Source organism: Metarhizium acridum, assembly GCF_019434415.1.
Source record: "Metarhizium acridum strain ARSEF 324 chromosome Unknown scaffold_31, whole genome shotgun sequence".
NCBI classification, from domain to species: Eukaryota; Fungi; Ascomycota; class Sordariomycetes; order Hypocreales; family Clavicipitaceae; genus Metarhizium; species Metarhizium acridum.
This window is the reverse complement of record NW_027094018.1, coordinates 1,527,401-1,545,481: the sequence shown is the minus strand read 5'-3', so window position 1 is coordinate 1,545,481 and position 18,081 is coordinate 1,527,401. Positions and strand designations below refer to the sequence as shown.

The 18,081-nt window shown below is 27.5% G+C and overlaps 1 protein-coding gene across 1 annotated transcript; it reads right to left on the bottom strand.

Moving 5' to 3' along the window:
- Window positions 1-41: 41 nt before the first annotated feature.
- J3458_005306 (uncharacterized protein) lies at window positions 42-3,372 on the bottom strand. The gene has a single exon (XM_007817439.2). It carries the CDS (start codon window positions 3,015-3,017, stop codon window positions 132-134), a length of 2,886 nt encoding a protein of 961 aa, XP_007815630.2. The 5' UTR covers window positions 3,018-3,372; the 3' UTR covers window positions 42-131.
- Window positions 3,373-18,081: the final 14,709 nt, after the last annotated feature.

Below are 18,081 nucleotides of genomic sequence, written 5' to 3'. Positions count from 1 at the left end.
AGTTCAACGCATCGGAACCAAATTGCACCGTCGTTACGCCTTCTTCGATGAGGGTAGAATTAATAAGACTACACGATATAGTAATAACTGTGAACCACAATTGCTCGTGTAGCTGCAAGGCTGTCATGTGGCTACGGTACGAAAATTCGGCTGAAGCTCAGCACATCTCTTCGGCAGCATACGCATTTATCAAAGTTGTTCATTGCCAGTGACACACGACAGTCGTCACAGAGACTAAAGCAGCGACAAGGCCAAACGATGATTGTTCGTACGGAACTCTGGCAAACAACACACGGCAGGTTTGCTGCTTCCTCGGTAGTCGAATCCGTACGCTGAATTGTGTCAGTGTCGCGGGAGTGAAGCTCGCTCTGACTGCGATGTGAGAGGAGAATTTGCTCCAAGAGATGTTCCTCATCTTCGTGGCTCAACTTCACGTTGCGACTATCTGAAGATTTGTAACCTTCGGTGACAGTCATGCCGGGCCGTAGAAGAACACGACTCCGTCGAAGATGCTTCTGCCGCCTAAAGCTTGACCTCGTCATTACTGTATCGTACTTCAGGTGTGCAGAGAGGATGTGGGCTTCTTCTCGTTCTTCTGCGGTCTCCGGGTTTAGGAGTCGTGCTAGATTATTTGTGTCAAAGATTGTATCTGCAGGCGGCGTAGTTTCCCAGCTTCGAGTCAGTGATAGCCCTGAGGGTGCTTCTGGGTTATCTTCTTCCGATTCCCAGCCGTTATCTGATCCGTTTTCGTCGACTGTGGTTGTCGGGACGGATATGGCGGAGGTCGTGTCCCAGCTGTCCTCATCGTCTGGCTTGTAGTCACCACTTTCGTCATTTGAACCCCACCAGCCCCCGGTCAACCAATACTTGTATAGGTCTGCATCAAGGCTGTCTTCATCCTGACTAGCATTGACCCGCCTGAATTCAGTCTCGACGTCGATGCCTTCTATTCGAGGAATTGATCTTTGACAGGTGACTGAACGTCCAGAAGCACCCGAAGTGATGCCCTGTTTCTTTCCGGATACCCTGTCCTTGTCACCCATACTAAGCTTCTGGCGTCTAGCCAGCCAAAGGAGCCAAGCCGGTTGACTCCTTATTCGAATCCTTCCTAACCCCCAAAGTGCCGCTAGGGCACTTGTGCGAACCATCAACTTGCCTGTGCTCAGTAAAAATTCCACAGCCATGAACCACCTTGAGCTTCTTTCAGTCGCCCCTGTGCCTGTCCGGATGGTCCTGTCACTTCGCCCTCTGGATATTCTCTGAGCAGCACGTTCGCGGCCATAACCGCTTGTCGCAGCCATAGTACAATCCTTTACCGGGACGAGCCCGATAGTGCCAATCTGGTCATACTGGGAATAAGGCATCCCAATTCCAATTGCTTGCCTTTGTATTTCCTCTACCTCTCGGAAGCGCGCCTCTTCCAGCCAGGTGCGATGTTGTAGAGTGACACCACGGTCTTCATTGAGGTATACAGCTTCACTTGCCATACTGATGGCAGCAAACCCGATTCGAAGAAGCGCTGTATAAAAATCCATCTCTCTCGTTATGCGAATCTCTGAGAGAGAGATATTTGCTTGCATGTTTTCATGAGCATGTGCTAGCCTTTGACGAAGGGTCGCTGAAGGACTATCACTGGTGGACAACGGCGGAGCTAGAACAGACAAGATGAGGGCTAGTCCGTATATTAGCAAACAGACCGCAATGCCAGACAGTACTAGAACATGAGGAACAAATCCAACGATGCACACGGTTGGATATCTTAACATGCTTTGTGCCAAAGGATTTCCCAGTTCAAATTCGAAAGCGCTCCAGACGATTGTGCCCATGAAACAGAGGCCCCAAAACCCTGTATTCACGAGTCTGTATTTTGACTGGGCATCAAATACTCCTAAAATATGACTGGATAGATGTGTCATGGACGACAGAAATGCAATAAATAAGACTTCGGGAGGCGTGTTAACCTTGCTGAGAACCGCAGACCGCGTCAGAGAAATTGATGCTGATAAACCAGATACCGGCGGGTTCAAATTCTGATGGCTCCGAGGCAAGGACGCCCAGCCAAGCTGATTATTGACGGCCGCATCTGCCTCTGCGAAGGCAAGTGATTGCTCAAACAGCGTCATTCCGGTTTCCACTGAGAGCGGCCGGCCTTGGACGGCACAGGATAGCGTCTCGATAAAGTGACTAAGACATAGCACACCAAATAGAGGCCATAGTAGATTCAAAGACCCACGAAGATTTTGAGCATCCAATTCGCCGCCCTTGGGAACCATGCCAACGGCCTCACATGATTCTCTGTCACCGACGCCGAGAAGTAAGCCAGAGCTTAGTTTATTAAGGAATGCACTCGGATGTGCAAATGCCAAATCAGACGTCGTGTTTGTATCCCCCCACCGAAGTTGGTTAAATATTGGTGACGTCTGGCATTGGATGGACCGGAGAAGGTGGAGGGATTGCGAAGCAAGAAGAATGATCGGCAGGACCCTGAGAAGTAGCCTAGTATGCCAGTAGAACCGCAATCGCCTTCTGGTCGCTGCAAATATATGTGTACGGTTGAGGATTATAGCCATGGCGATAGTTGACACTGCCCACTTACTGGTAACGTAACCAAATACGCTACCCAAGCCCCGCGCGCCATCAAGGGACAGTCGTGTAGCTTGTGTCTCTGCATTTGCATCTCCGATGGATGGACCAATCCTTGCTGTCAAAGGGACACTAATATCAGGTTCCAGCAAGTTTTGCAAGTGCAGCTCTGAGGACACGCCTCCATCCGATGGCGATGTCAGTCGGCCCGTCGAACCACCTGTGGTGTCTGACAAGGCTATGTAGGATCCAAGTTTCATGAAAATCCGTGGACCGACCCAAAGGAAGTCTTCAAGAAACGCCGCATTTCGCGTCACGTTGATGGCCCAGGCGGTGATGTTGTGCCAACTTGAACCCGCAGCGGTCTGGAGATTTATCAAAGGCTGTGCCATGTGAGGAGCAAAGTCATTTGCAGCGTGAAGCTGTTGGTCCATGGCACATCCAGTAACCACTGAATGTTCTCGGAAGTTCACGCCTAAATCTATGTCCCGATGTCGACGAAACCAGGCATAGAGCAGCGTTGCCCTCTTATCGAGTCCGATGGAGTGGGGGTCTCAGAATAAGCTCGCTGCCAAATGTGATGATGGTGTGTGGTGCTGTACACTTGTTGAAACACCTGATAGCACGGCACGCCCCGGCGGGCGGCGGAAAGCAGTAGTAATGTATAACGTAAGTGTACTATCGGTTAGTTCGCTATCGCCGGAGAAGGGATGCTAACGCTGGTGGTTATAGCAATCGCTCACCAAGAAGGAGTTGAAGCTGGATGAGGTTGGACGACTTGATTCTTGGTCTAATCCCAGCCAAAGAGCACCAGTCGACTCGAGTAAGTAATCCACTTGAGGTGGACCCGACGACCATGGCCGTTGGGTGGGACAGGGAGTAACTGCCAAGCTCCTTCCACTACCTACGGAGTACCTTAGCGCGATAAGGTGTGTTTTGACGACCATTACCAGCCCATCAGCTATCACAAGACAGCTAAAAATTTAAACTTAATATATTAAAGTTTTAATAATTCTTGATAATTTAAGACCTGTCTTATAATAATTGTGCTATAACCAGAGCCAGGGGCCGCGCGCGTAGGTACCTCAGGCACGTGTTGGCGGGGTCATGATTTCAAGTAGGGCCCCTGTGAGCACTTGAATGTGGCCTCCAACAAACTGCAGGCTCAGCGAAGCCTGGGTAGCTGCTCCCTACTAGGTAGGTACTTGTAATAAATTTTGCAAGGAAGGTCGGTGTCAGCAATACCGTTTAGACCCCTAGGCAGCTTGAATGGCATTTCAGCTAAAGGGTGAAGTTGTTGATGAGATGACTCGACTCGGCTATCTGCACTAATTCCTCGGGGGTAGTCGCTGTCCCTAAGCTACCTACTAGGTACCTAGGTAGGTAGCAGAGCATTAACTGTAGTGTAGTTTTGTAGTTTTATAGTTTTTATAGTTTCTAATATAAAAAATTATATTAAATCTAATAAAATACTTATAAAATTATAAGTTTTACGAATAATTAATATAAATCTAAAATTATAAGCTAATAATAAAAAAGTAGGTTCTTATATACTCTTATAAGCTTAAAACTTAAGAAACTATAAAATATAGTTTTTATAATATAATATAAACTATATAATATAATAAGTTTTTAAAAAACTATATAATCTAGTTTTTAAGCTTATAAAAAGCTAAAAGGACCCACTTTTTATATAAGCTAATTAGTTATAATATTAGTTATTTTATATATTTATTATTATAATTCAAGTATTTTATTAGATCTATTATTAATTATTTAAGCTTTTTTAAAAAATGAAAATATAGTTTTCTTATTAATTGTTATGGGCTCGAGCTGGCAGCTCGGGCCTAGGTGTTACGAACGACACTGCACAAGACACGGGACGGGACCGCACCGGCTAGAACAGGCATGACCCGTGGGCATAAGAAGAAGGTAGGGGCACGTAACTAGCTACGTAATCTAAGAGGCGATTAAAGAGATTAATGTTTAAATATATTAATTAAGGAGAATTAAACTAACTAAACCTTAAGCTAGTTAATTAAGGTTTAAAGGGATTAATAATTAAGCTAATTAATCTAGGATTATAATAAAGAGATAAATAAATACTTAAGAAGAAAGTATTCCTATAATTAAATAATTTAGTTCTTTATTAATTAATCTAAGTAATAGTTTTATTATTAAGAGTTATACTCTTAATAGCCTTATTATAATACTACTTAAAAAGCTACTTTATAGTATTTAACTTAACTTACTTTCTAAGAAATAAACCTATTATACCTTAAAACCTAAGCTACTATTATATTTTAATTAATTTTATTTAATAAGTTACCTTAAAACTTTAAGTAGTAATAACTTCTAAGATATTTACTTTAAGTAGAAAGACTATTAACCTTAAGAAGATAATAAAGTACCTTTATAATAAGATTATTAAGCTTAAGAAGTAGAATTAATAGCTTTTTAACCGATAGAATAATCTCTATAAAAAACTTAAGATATAAGAAGAGAAACTTATAGTAGTTTAAAATCTTATACTTATATCCTTTATTAATAATAATAATATACTAAAATTCCTTAAGCTTAAATTATATAATAATTATAAGGGTAATATAAGAAACTTTCTTATATAAGCTTAAGCTTACCTATAAGTTAACGAAAAAATCTATATAATACTTAAGTTATAAATTCTTTATATTAGTAATCTCTTAACTAGGAAAGTAATAGAATAGTAGGAGTTAACTCTTTACATATATTTTAAGTATAGCGCTAAAGTTAAAGTAAAAGTTATTTATATTTTCTTTAATTATAAAACCTTTAAAGAATAACTTCTCGCTATATTTAAAAACCCTAATAAGTATAAAGAAACTATATAATAGCTTACTTAACTTAAGTAAACCGAATTTATAGCTTATTACGCTAGGGAGTTTAAACGTATTATAGTAAAACTTAATTAAAATACTAAACCTAAAATAAAAGTCTTTTATTAAAAACTTAAAGAAAAAGTAAAGAATAATATTTATTAAGAAGATTATTCTAAGTTATTTAATAACTTTATTAAAATAGTTATTAAGGCAAATAATTATTTATATAAGTAACGTTACGAAAAAAGTTACAAGAAATTTAAATTATATACTAGGTTTAATAAACCTAATAATAGTAAGCTACGCTAAATATTAATAGTATATAGGTACTACGCTAAACCTATAAAACTTAACGCTATAAATAAGGAAAAGGGGAAGACTTATTATAATTATAGTAAGACTAGACACTTTATAAATAAATGTAAAGCCTTAAAAAAGCTATAAAAGCTAATTTCTAAAGGCAGAAAGCTTTATACCGTAAACTAAGAAGACTTACCTACGCGAAATCTTAGTATAGTAAGTAATAAAGAAAGCTTTACGTTAGTAAATAATATTAGTTCAAATAAAGATTAGAAATTTAAAACCTAACTAATACCTAATAACTTTTAGGAATACTAGATACTCTTACTAAAAAGTAAACCTTTACTAGAATAAATCTAAGAAGAAGAGAATTATTTAATTAAAAAAGATAAACCTAAAATTAAATATAAACTCCTTAATTAAACCTTTTATTACGATAATAATTACTACATGTACCTTAATAGTAAGTAAGGTAATAGATAGTTTCTACGAGAATAAAAGGGAAGAAGAATAACCCTTATAATATAATTAAAATTACAATAAACTAATTTAAAGATATTAAACGAAAAGTTATACTATACTAAGAATAACGCATACATTACCTAAGCTATAACCTTATAATATAAGGAGAAAGGGAATTATATAACTATAAGTAACTCGCTTAACTTAAGTTTAATTAATATAAATAGTAGATTAAGCGATTATTAAGGAAGCTCTAATAATACGTTAAAAGACAACCGCTAATAATAGCGCTTAGAATAACGCGCTAAAGAATAATATAAGAATAGAATTAATAAATTAGGAAATAATAGCCGTTATTACAATTAAAACTAATTTCTTAACGGAGATTTAACAGGTTTTTATATACTATAAATATTAGTAGTATAGTATACCTTATAATTAATATAACTATAATAGGATAAAGGATTTAGGTAATAATTAATAGCAGAGTATAAGAAAATTTTATCTTGCTAAATCTCGTTAATAAATTATAATTACCTTAAACACTTAAAGATAAGCTCTACTAACTTATAACTATAAAAGGAACTATAGTAAAGTATAGCTAAGAAGTAATTAATATAAAAGTTACGTAGCTTTTAGTTAATATATAAGGCACGAAATACTAAGTTACACTAAATATTATAGTAATCTTAAAATATAATGTTATATTAGGGATACCCTAGTTATAAGCAAGCAATCTATAAGTTAATTAGAGAACCGGCTAACTTTAATAGGATTTACTAGAATACGGTTATAAAGCAAAGAGTAGCCTATAAAGAGCATTTTATTTAAACTATAATAAGCCTTTAAAAATATATGTAATTACTAGAGAGCTAAAAGCTAAGATAACGGAGATTCCTAAGAAATACTTATAGTATAGTAAGCTATTTAATAGAGAGCTAGAAATAAGACTACTAGAGTATTTACACTAAGACTATAAGATTAAACTCTAGCTTAGTATTAAACTAACGTTTAATAAGATTTATCCTTAAAACCTTAAGTAAGATAAGGCGCTTAAGAAGTATTTAAAGGATATATTATAAAAGGGATATATAAGACTATTAAAGTCTCTAGTAAGATACCTAATCCTATAGATATTAAAGAAGAATAGGAAACTATAACTATATATTAATTATTAATACTTAAATAAAATTATAATTAAGAATTAATATCTATTACCGCTTATAACGGAAATTAAAGATAAAGTTAAAAAAGCTAAATAGTTTACTATACTTAACTTAAAAGAAGCCTATAACCTTATACGAATAAAAGAAGGCTATAAGTGGATAATAGCATTTTAAACTAGTAGAGAATACTATAAATATTTAGTAATGCCTTTTAAGCTTACTAACGTACTAGTAACCTTTTAAAGAATAATTAATATAATCTTACGAAAATAACTAAAAGTATTTATAGTTATATACCTTAATAATATTCTTATTTATTTAAATACCCTTAAGAAATATAAACGATATATATATAAGGTATTATAAACTCTATAGGATAATAAACTCTTAGTTAAAGCCTTAAAATACTAGTTCTACTAAAACATTATATACTTTCTAGGGTACGTGCTTATATATAAAGAAATACAAATAAGCTTAAATAAGATTAAAACTATTAAGGAATAGCTTATATTAAAGAATTTAAAAGAAGTTAAAGAATTTATAGCATTTATAAACTTTTACTATAAGTTCTTAAGCGAATATAAAGATATTTTATAACCTCTTATAAACCTAATAAAAAAAGAAGTTAGCTTTTAATAGAACGAACTAAAAGCTATAGTATTCTAAAAGATAAAAGATTTAGTTACATTAAAACCTATATTAAAAGCACTTAATTAAAATAAACCTTATAAGCTTAAAACAAACGCCTTAGACTTTATACTAGGTAAATAGCTTAAATAATAAGATAATTAAGGAAGATTATACCTAGTTATATTCTTCTTAAAGAAACTCTATAAACCTAAACTTAATTATAGGATTTATAATAAAGAACTTATAGCTATTATTAAGTGCTTTAAAGAATAAAGATACTATCTTATAAGAGTAAAGCATTAAAAAAAGGTTTATACTAACTATAAGAATCTTATATTATTCTTAATTATAAAGGATTTAAATAAACGATAGATTAGATAGTATAAAACCCTTATAAATTATAACTTTAAAATTATATATTATAAAGGATTTAAAAACGAAAGAGTAAACGCGCTTAGCCGAAGAGAGAACTTAAAATTAAATAAGTAAGTAAGTAATATACCTTTACTACGCGCTATTAAGGATAAAAACCTTATATTAAGCACCTAAGAAATTAATATAACCTAGTAAGTTAAGCTAAATAAAATATAAATGTATTAGATTACATTATACATTAATAATAATAGCTATTTAAATAATTAAGAAACGAAAACGCATTTATCTAAGAAAGGTAAGACCTTTTTATATAATAAACAATAGTATATTTCTAGTATACTTTAAGAATAGCTTATTAAGAAAATATACGAGTACCTATTACACGAATATTAGGGTATAGGGAAAACAATTAGTAGGCTAAGAAAATTATATAACTTTCTAGAAAGTAAAAAAATAATATAAGAAGTTATTAAGAAATACGATACGTGTAATAAAGTAAAATTAGCGCGACACGTACTATACAAAGAATTATAACTAATATTACTACCTAAAAGAGTATAGTAAACTATTATAATAGACTTTATTATTAAACTATTAAAGTTAAAAGAACCTATAATAGAAGTAGCTTATAATAGTATTCTAGTTATTATAAATAAACTTATAAAATACGCCTATTATATTTTATATAAGAAATTAAGTAATACTAAGAACTTAGCGTATATATTCTTTAAAATAGTTATTATATAATATAAATTACTAATAAAGCTTATATTAGATTGCGATAAATTATTTACCTTAAACTTTTAAAAATACCTTATAGAAACTATAAAGATTAAATAAAGCTTATTAATAGCATTTCACCTATAATTAGATAGATAAATAGAAATCTTAAACTAAATACTTAAATAATATTTATAAAGCTATATTAACTACTAATAGAATAATTAGGTAAAATAGCTACTACTAGTATAATAGGCTTATAATAGCTTTAAGATTAATAATATAAAGATGTTACTATTTAGGGTAAATTACGGATTTAACCCTATTATTAAAACACATGTAACACAAAATATAAACGCGCTAGCAGCTATAACGTATATAGTAATTATAATAGAAATATAGAAACACTTATAATAGAAATAAATATTTTTATAGAATCAAATAAAATATTACGCGAATAAAAAGAGATTACTAGCGCTAATTCTAGAGAAGGGATATAAAGTATACCTTATTCGTAAAAACATTAAAACTAAGCGACTTAACAATAAACTTAACTAAAAGAAGATTAAACTATTTCTTATTAAACGAAAAATCTTAAATATTAACTATAAACTATTATTACTAAATAAAATAAGAATCCATTCTATATTTTATATATTATTACTAGAGAAAGCACTAGATAAATCTATAATTGCTATAAATATTATAATAAAAGATACTAATAAATATAAAGTTAAACGAATACTTAAAGCACGAGAAGATATAAAGAATTATTATTATCTCGTTAAATAAAAAGGATATTTAAACTTTAAAAACACTTAGAAACTAGCTAAAAATCTTATAAATTACTTAACGTTACTTAAATAGTTTTATTTCTAAGAAACGTATTCTAATTAATCTTCTAATCATTATTTAATAACTTAATATTAAATTTAATATCTAAGAAACGAATTAAAATAGGATTTAAATCCTTAAAAGAAGTAGGAAGAACCCTTATAGTCTTTTAAAGCTATTCTACTTTCTTACGTTTCACACGTTTTAACTCTTTAACGTTATTAATACTACGTGTAACCACATGTATTATTTTCTTAAACTATAATTTCTTTTATTTTTATAAACGTAAGACCTTTTAATTCTTAGCTAAGATATACTTCTTAGCTTCTTTAAGCTCTCTCTTAAGCTTATAATATTAATTCGTAATACTACGAAGCTATTAAGGGGTTACCCCCGTAATATTATAATTCCCTTACTTATTTACTATACACTTTATATAATAACTTAAATTAAAAACGAAGGCTTTATATTAAGAAAGTCCTATATAAGTATAGCAAGCGTAAGCCTTTATAAAGGATAAAGATAAATTATTAATTATTATAGAAAGAAGGTTATCCTAGTAAAGGGAAGAAGTAAATAAAGCTTTAAACCGCTATTTTAAGACACGATTAATTAATATAATAGTATATAATAATAAAAGAAAGAAAACGTATAACACTTAAGCTAGCCTATTTTAATAGCCTTAAGGACAAGACTAATAAAGGAGAGGTATAATATTACGAATAATACTATACAAGACACGGGATAGGACCGTATTAGCTAGGATAGGCATAACCCGTGGGTATAAGAAGAAGGTAAGGGCACGTAACTAGCTACGTAATCTAAGAGGCGATTAAAGAGGTTAATGTTTAAATATATTAACTAAGAAGGATTAAACCGACCAAACCTTAAGCTAGTTAATTAAGGTTTAAAGGGATTAATAGTTAAGCTAATTAATCTAGAACTATAATAAAGAGATAAACGAATACTTAAGGAGAAAGTATTCCTATAGTTAAATAGTCTAGTTCTCTATTAATTAATTTAAGTAATAGTTTTACTATTAAGAGTTATACTCTTAACGGCCTTATTATAATACTACTTAAAAAGCTACTCTATAGTATTTAACCTAACTTACTTTCTAAGAAACAGACCTACTGTGCCTTAGAACCTAAGCCACCGTTACACTAGGCCGGACCCGATGCGGAGGCAGCTTAGACCTAACCCGGATAATCTACGGGCTAGGTAGGGATATAAAGGGGGGTAAGAAGGGGGAAACCTTTCTTTCTCTTTCTCTTTCTCTTTCTTCTTAAGTTTATTCTTACTTTCTAAAGACGCATACTTATAGTAGTATAGTATAGCCAGTCCATAACATTAATGCTCTAATAGGTAGACAGTACTACGGCTACTATTACCAATTTACCACTCTTAGTTTATTTAAATGTTCTTTATTAAGGTAATTCTAGTAAACTAATGATAAATACACGTATATTTAAGACTTTCTAAAGGTTATAATTAGGCTAGTTATAAGCAGAGCATTAACTATAGTGTAGTTTTATAGTTTTATAGTTTTTATAGTTTCAAATATAAAAAATTATATTAAATCTAATAAAATACTTATAGAATTATAAGTTTTACGAATAAGTAGTATAAATCTAAAATTATAAGCTTATAATAAAAAATGGGTCCTTATATACTCTTATAAGCTTAAAACTTTAAAAACTACATTTTATAGTTTTTATAGTGTAGTATAGTATTACGAACGATACTATATAAGACACGGGACGGGACCGCGCCGGCTAGGACAGGCACGACTCGTGGGTATAAGAAGAAGGCAGGGGCACGTGACTAACCACGTGACCTAAGAGGCGATTAAAGAGGTTAATATTTAAATATATTAACTAGGGAGAATTAAATTAACTAAACCTTAAGCTAGTTAATTAAGGTTTAAAGAGATTAATAGTTAAGCTAATTAATCTAAAATTATAATAAAGAGATAAACGAGTACTTAAAAAGAAGATATTTTTATAATTAAATAGTTTAAATCTCTATTAATTAATTTAAGTAATAGTTTTACTATTAAGAGTTATACTCTTAATAGCTTTATTATAATATTACTTAAAAGCTACTTTATAGTATTTAACCTAACTTACTTTCTAAGAAATAAACCTATTATACCTTAAAATCTAAGCTACTATTACATTTTAATTAATTTTATTTAATAAGTTACCTTAAAACTTTAAGTAATAATAACTTCTAAGATATTTACTTTAAGCGAAAAGACTATTAACCTTAAAGAGATAATAAAGTACCTTTATAATAAGATTATTAAGCTTAAGAAGTAAAATTAATAGCTTTTTAATTAATAGAATAATCTTTATAAGAAACTTAAGGTATAAGAAAAGAAACTTATAATAGTTTAAAATCTTATACCTATATTCTCTATTAATAATAATAATATATTAAAATTCCTTAAGCTTAAATTATACGATAATTATAAGGGTAATATAAGGAACTTTCTTATATAAGCTTAAGCTTACCTATAAGTTAACGAAAAAATCTATATAATACTTAAGTTATAAATTCTTTATATTAGTAATCTCTTAATTAAAAAAGTAATAGAATAATAGAAGCTAACTCTTTACGTATATCTTAAGTATAGCGTTAAAGTTAAAGTAAAAGTTATTTATATCTTCTTTAATTATAAAACCTTTAAAGAATAACTTCTTATTACATTTAAAAACCCTAATAAGTATAAAAAAGCTATATAATAGCTTACTTAACTTAAGTAAACTAGATTTATAGCTTATTATACTAGGGAATTTAAACGTATTATAATAAAACTTAACTAGAATACTAAACCTAAAATAAAAGTCTTTTATTAAGGACTTAAAGAAGAAGTAAAAAATAACATTTATTAAGAAGATTATTTTAAGTTATTTAATAACTTTATTAAAATAGTTATTAAGGTAAATAATCGTTTATATAAGTAATATTACGAAAAAAGTTATAGGAAATTTAAATTATATACTAGGTTTAATAAATCTAATAGTAATAAGCTACACTAAATATTAATAGTATATAGGTACCACGTTAAACCTATAAAACTTAACGCTATAAATAAGAAAAAGGGAAAGACTTATTATAATTATAGTAAAATTAAACACTTGATAAATAAATATAAAGCCTTAAAGAAGCTATAAAAGCTAATTCCTAAAGGTAAAAAGCTTTATACTATAAACTAAAAAGACTTACCTACACGAAATCTTAGTATAATAAGTAATAAAGAAAGCTTTACATTAATAAATAATATTAGTTTAAATAAGAATTAGAAATTTAAAACCTAATTAATACCTAATAACTTTTAGAAATATTAAATACCCTTACTAAAAAGTAAACCTTTACTAAAACGAATTTAAGAAGAAGAGAATTATTTAATTAAAAAAAACGAACCTAAAATTAAATATAAACTTCTTAATTAAACCTTTTATTATAATAATAATTACTACACGTACCTTAATAATAAGTAAGGTAATAGATAGTTTTTATAAGAATAAAAGGGAAGAAGAATAACCCTTATAATATAACTAAAATTATAATAAACTAATTTAAAGATATTAAACGAGAAGTTATATTATACTAAGAATAACGTATATATTACCTAAGTTATAACCTTATAATATAAGAAGAAAGGGAACTATATAACTATAAGTAACTTACTTAACTTAAGTTTAATTAATATAAATAATAAATTAAGCGATTATTAAGAAAGCTTTAATAATACGTTAAAAGATAACTGCTAATAATAGCGCCTAAAATAACGCGTTAAAGAATAATATAAGAATAGAATTAATAAATTAAAAAATAATAGCTATTATTATAATTAAAACCGATTTCTTAATAAAGATTTAATAGGTCTTTATATACTATAAATATTAATAGTATAATATACCTTATAATTAATATAACTATAATAAAACGAAAGATCTAGGTAATAATTAATAGTAGAGTATAAGGAAATTTTATCTTATTAAATCTTATTAATAGATTATAATTACCTTAAATACTTAAAGATAAGCCCTACTAACTTATAATTATAAAAGAAATTATAGTAAAGTATAATTAAGAAGTAATTAATATAAAAGTTACGTAGCTTTTAGTTAATATATAAGGTATAAAACACTAAGTTATACTAGATATTATAGTAATCTTAAAACATAATATTATATTAAGAATACCCTAGTTATAAGCGAGTAATCTATAAGTTAATTAAAGAACTAGTTAACTTTAATAGAATTTACTAGAATATAGTTATAAAGTAAAGAGTAGCTTATAAAAAGCACTTTATTTAAACTATAATAGGCCTCTAGAAATATATATAATTATTAGAGAGCTAAAAGCTAAGATAATAAAGATTTCTAAGAAATACTTAAAGTATAGTAAGCTATTTAACGAAGAGTTAAAAATAAAACTATTAGAGTATTTACGCTAAGATTATAAGATTAAACTCTAGCTTAATATTAAATTAACGTTTAATAAGATTTATTCTTAAAACCTTAAGTAAAATAAAGCGCTTAAAAAGTATTTAAAGAATATATTATAAAAGGGATATATAAGACTATTAAAGTCTCTAATAGAATACTTAATTCTATAGGTATTAAAGAAGAACGAGAAACTATAACTATATATTAATTACTAATACTTAAATAAGATTATAATTAAGAATTAATACTTATTATTACTTATAATAGAAATTAAAGATAAGGTTAAAAAAGCTAAATAGTTTATTATACTTAACTTAAAAGAAGCTTATAACCTTATATAAATAAAAGAAAGCTATAAGTAAATAATAGTATTTTAAACTAATAAAGAATATTATAAATATCTAGTAATACCTTTTAGGCTTATTAACGCACTAATAACCTTTTAAAGAATAATTAATATAATCTTATAAAAATAACTAAAAGTATTTATAGTTATATACCTTAATAATATTCTTATTTACTTAAATACCCTTAAGAAATATAAGCGATATATATATAAGGTATTATAAACTTTATAGGATAATAAACTCTTAATTAAAGCCTTAAAATACTAGTTCTATTAGAATACTATACACTTTTTAGGGTATATACTTATACACGAAGAAATATAAATAAGCTTAAATAAGATTAAAACTATTAAGAAATAGCTTATATTAAAGAATTTAAAGAAAGTTAAAGAATTTATAGTATTTATAAACTTTTACTATAAGTTCTTAAGCGAATATAAAGATATTTTATAACCTCTTATAAATCTAATAAAAAAAGAAGTTAGCTTTTAATAGAACGAATTAAAAGCTATAGTATTCTAAAAAATAAAAGATTTAATTACGTTAAAACCTATATTAAAAGCACTTAATTAAAATAAACCTTATAAGCTTAAAACAAACGCCTTAAACTTTATATTAGGCGAATAGCTTAAATAATAAGATAATTAAGGAAGATTACACTTAATTATATTCTTCTTAAAGAAACTCTACGAACCTAAACTTAATTATAGGATTTATAATAAAGAACTTATAGCTATTATTAAGTACTTTAAAGAATAAAGATACTATCTTATAAGAGTAAAGTATTAAATTAAAGTTTATATTAATTATAAGAATCTTATATTATTTTTAACTATAAAGAATTTAAATAAACGATAGATTAAATAGTATAAAACCCTTATTAATTATAACTTTAAAATTATATACTATAAAAAATTTAAAAATAAAAGAGTAAACGCGCTTAGTTAAAGAGAGAACTTAAAATTAAATAAGTAAGTAAGTAATATACTCTTATTACGCGCTATTAAGAATAAGAACCTTATACTAAGCACCTAAGAAATTAATATAATATAATAAGTTAAGCTAAATAAAATATAAATATATTAGATTATATTATATATTAAGAATAATAGTTATTTAAATAATTAAAAAACGAAAACGTATTTATTTAAGAAAGGTAAAATCTTCTTATATAATAAACGGTAATATATTTCTAGTATACTTTAAGAATAGCTTATTAAGAAAATATACGAGTATTTATTACACGAATATTAAGGTATAAGAAAAACAATTAGTAGGCTAAAAAGATTATATAACTTTCTAGAAAGTAGAAAAATAATATAAGAAGTTATTAAGAAATGTAATACGTGTAATAAAGTAAAATTAACGTAACACGTATTATATAAAGAATTATAACTAATATTACTACTTAAAAGAATATAATAAACTATTATAATAGACTTTATTATTAAACTATTAAAGTTAAAAGAACTTATAATAGAAGTAGCTTATAATAGTATTCTAGTTATTATAAATAAACTTATAAAATACGCCTATTATATTTTATATAAGGAATTAAGTAATATTAAGGACTTAGTATATATATTCTTTAAAATAATTATTATATAATATAAATTACTAATAAAGCTTATATTAGATTATAATAAATTATTTACCTTAAACTTTTAGAAATACCTTATAAAAACTATAAAGATTAAATAAAGCTTATTAATAGCATTTCACTTATAATTAAATAAACAAATAAAAATCTTAAACTAAATACTTAGATAATATCTATAAAGCTATATTAACTACTAATAGAATAATTAGGTAAAATAGCTATTACTAGTATAATAAGCTTATAATAGCTCTAAGATTAATAATATAAAGATATTACTATTTAAGGTAAATTATAGATTTAACCCTATTATTAAGATATATATAATATAAAATATAAACGCGTTAATAGCTATAATATATATAGTAATTATAATAGAAATATAAAAATACTTATAATAAAAATAAATATTTTTATAAAACCAAATAAAATACTACGCGAATAAAAAGAGATTATTAGTATTAATTCTAGAGAAAGAATATAAAGTATACCTTATTTATAAAAATATTAAAACTAAATAACCTAATAATAAACTTAATTAAAAGAAGATTAAATTATTTCTTATTAAACGAAAAATCTTAAATATTAACTATAAATTATTATTATTAAATAAAATAAGAATTCATCTTATATTTTATATATTATTATTAAAGAAAGCATTAAATAAATCTATAATTACTATAAATATTATAATAAAAGATACTAATAAATATAAAGTTAAACGAATACTTAAAGTATAAGAAAACATAAAGAATTATTATTATCTCGTTAAATAAAAGGGATATTTAAACTCTAAAAACACCTAAAAACTAGCTAAAAATCTTATAAACTACTTAACGTTACTTAAATAGTTTTATTTTTAAGAAATATATTCTAATTAATCTTTTAAGTATTATTTAATAACTTAATATTAAATTTAATATTTAAGAAATAAACTAAAATAGAATTTAAATTCTTAGAAGAAGTAAAAAGAACTCTTATAATCTTTTAAAGCTATTTTACTTTCTTACATTTCATATATTTTAACTCTTTAACGTTATTAATACCACGTGTAATTACACGTATTATTTTCTTAAATTATAATTTCTTTTATTTTTATAAACGTAAGACCTTTTAATTCTTAATTAAAACACGCTTCTTAGCTTCTTTAAGCTCTCTTTTAAGCTTATAATATTAATTCGTAATACTATAAAGCTATTAAAGGGTTACCCTTATAATATTATAATTCTCTTACTTATTTACTATATACTTTATATAATAACTTAAATTAAAAATAAAGGCTTTATATTAAGAAAGTCCTATATAAGTGTAATAAGCGTAAGCCTTTATAAAGAATAAAGATAAATTATTAATTATTATAGAAAGAAGGTTATTTTAACGAAGAGAAGAAGTAAATAAAGCTTTAAACCGCTATTTTAAGACACGATTAATTAATATAATAGTATATAATAATAGAAGAAAGAAAACATATAACACTTAAGCTAGCTTATTTTAATAGCCTTAAGAATAAGACTAATAAAAAAGGGGTATAATATTATAAATAATATTATATAAGATATAAGACGAGACCGCGTTAGCTAAAATAGGTATAACCTATAGGTATAAGAAGAAGGTAAAAGCACGTAATTAACTACGTAATCTAAGAGGTAATTAAAGAGATTAATATTTAAATATATTAATTAAAGAGAATTAAATTAACTAAACCTTAAGCTAATTAATTAAGGTTTAAAGAGATTAATAGTTAAGCTA

Bases quoted from the DNA above. Each gene is read 5' to 3' on its own strand.
- J3458_005306 (XM_007817439.2), bottom strand. From the start codon at position 3,017: ATGGACCAACAGCTTCACGCTGCAAATGACTTTGCTCCTCACATGGCA.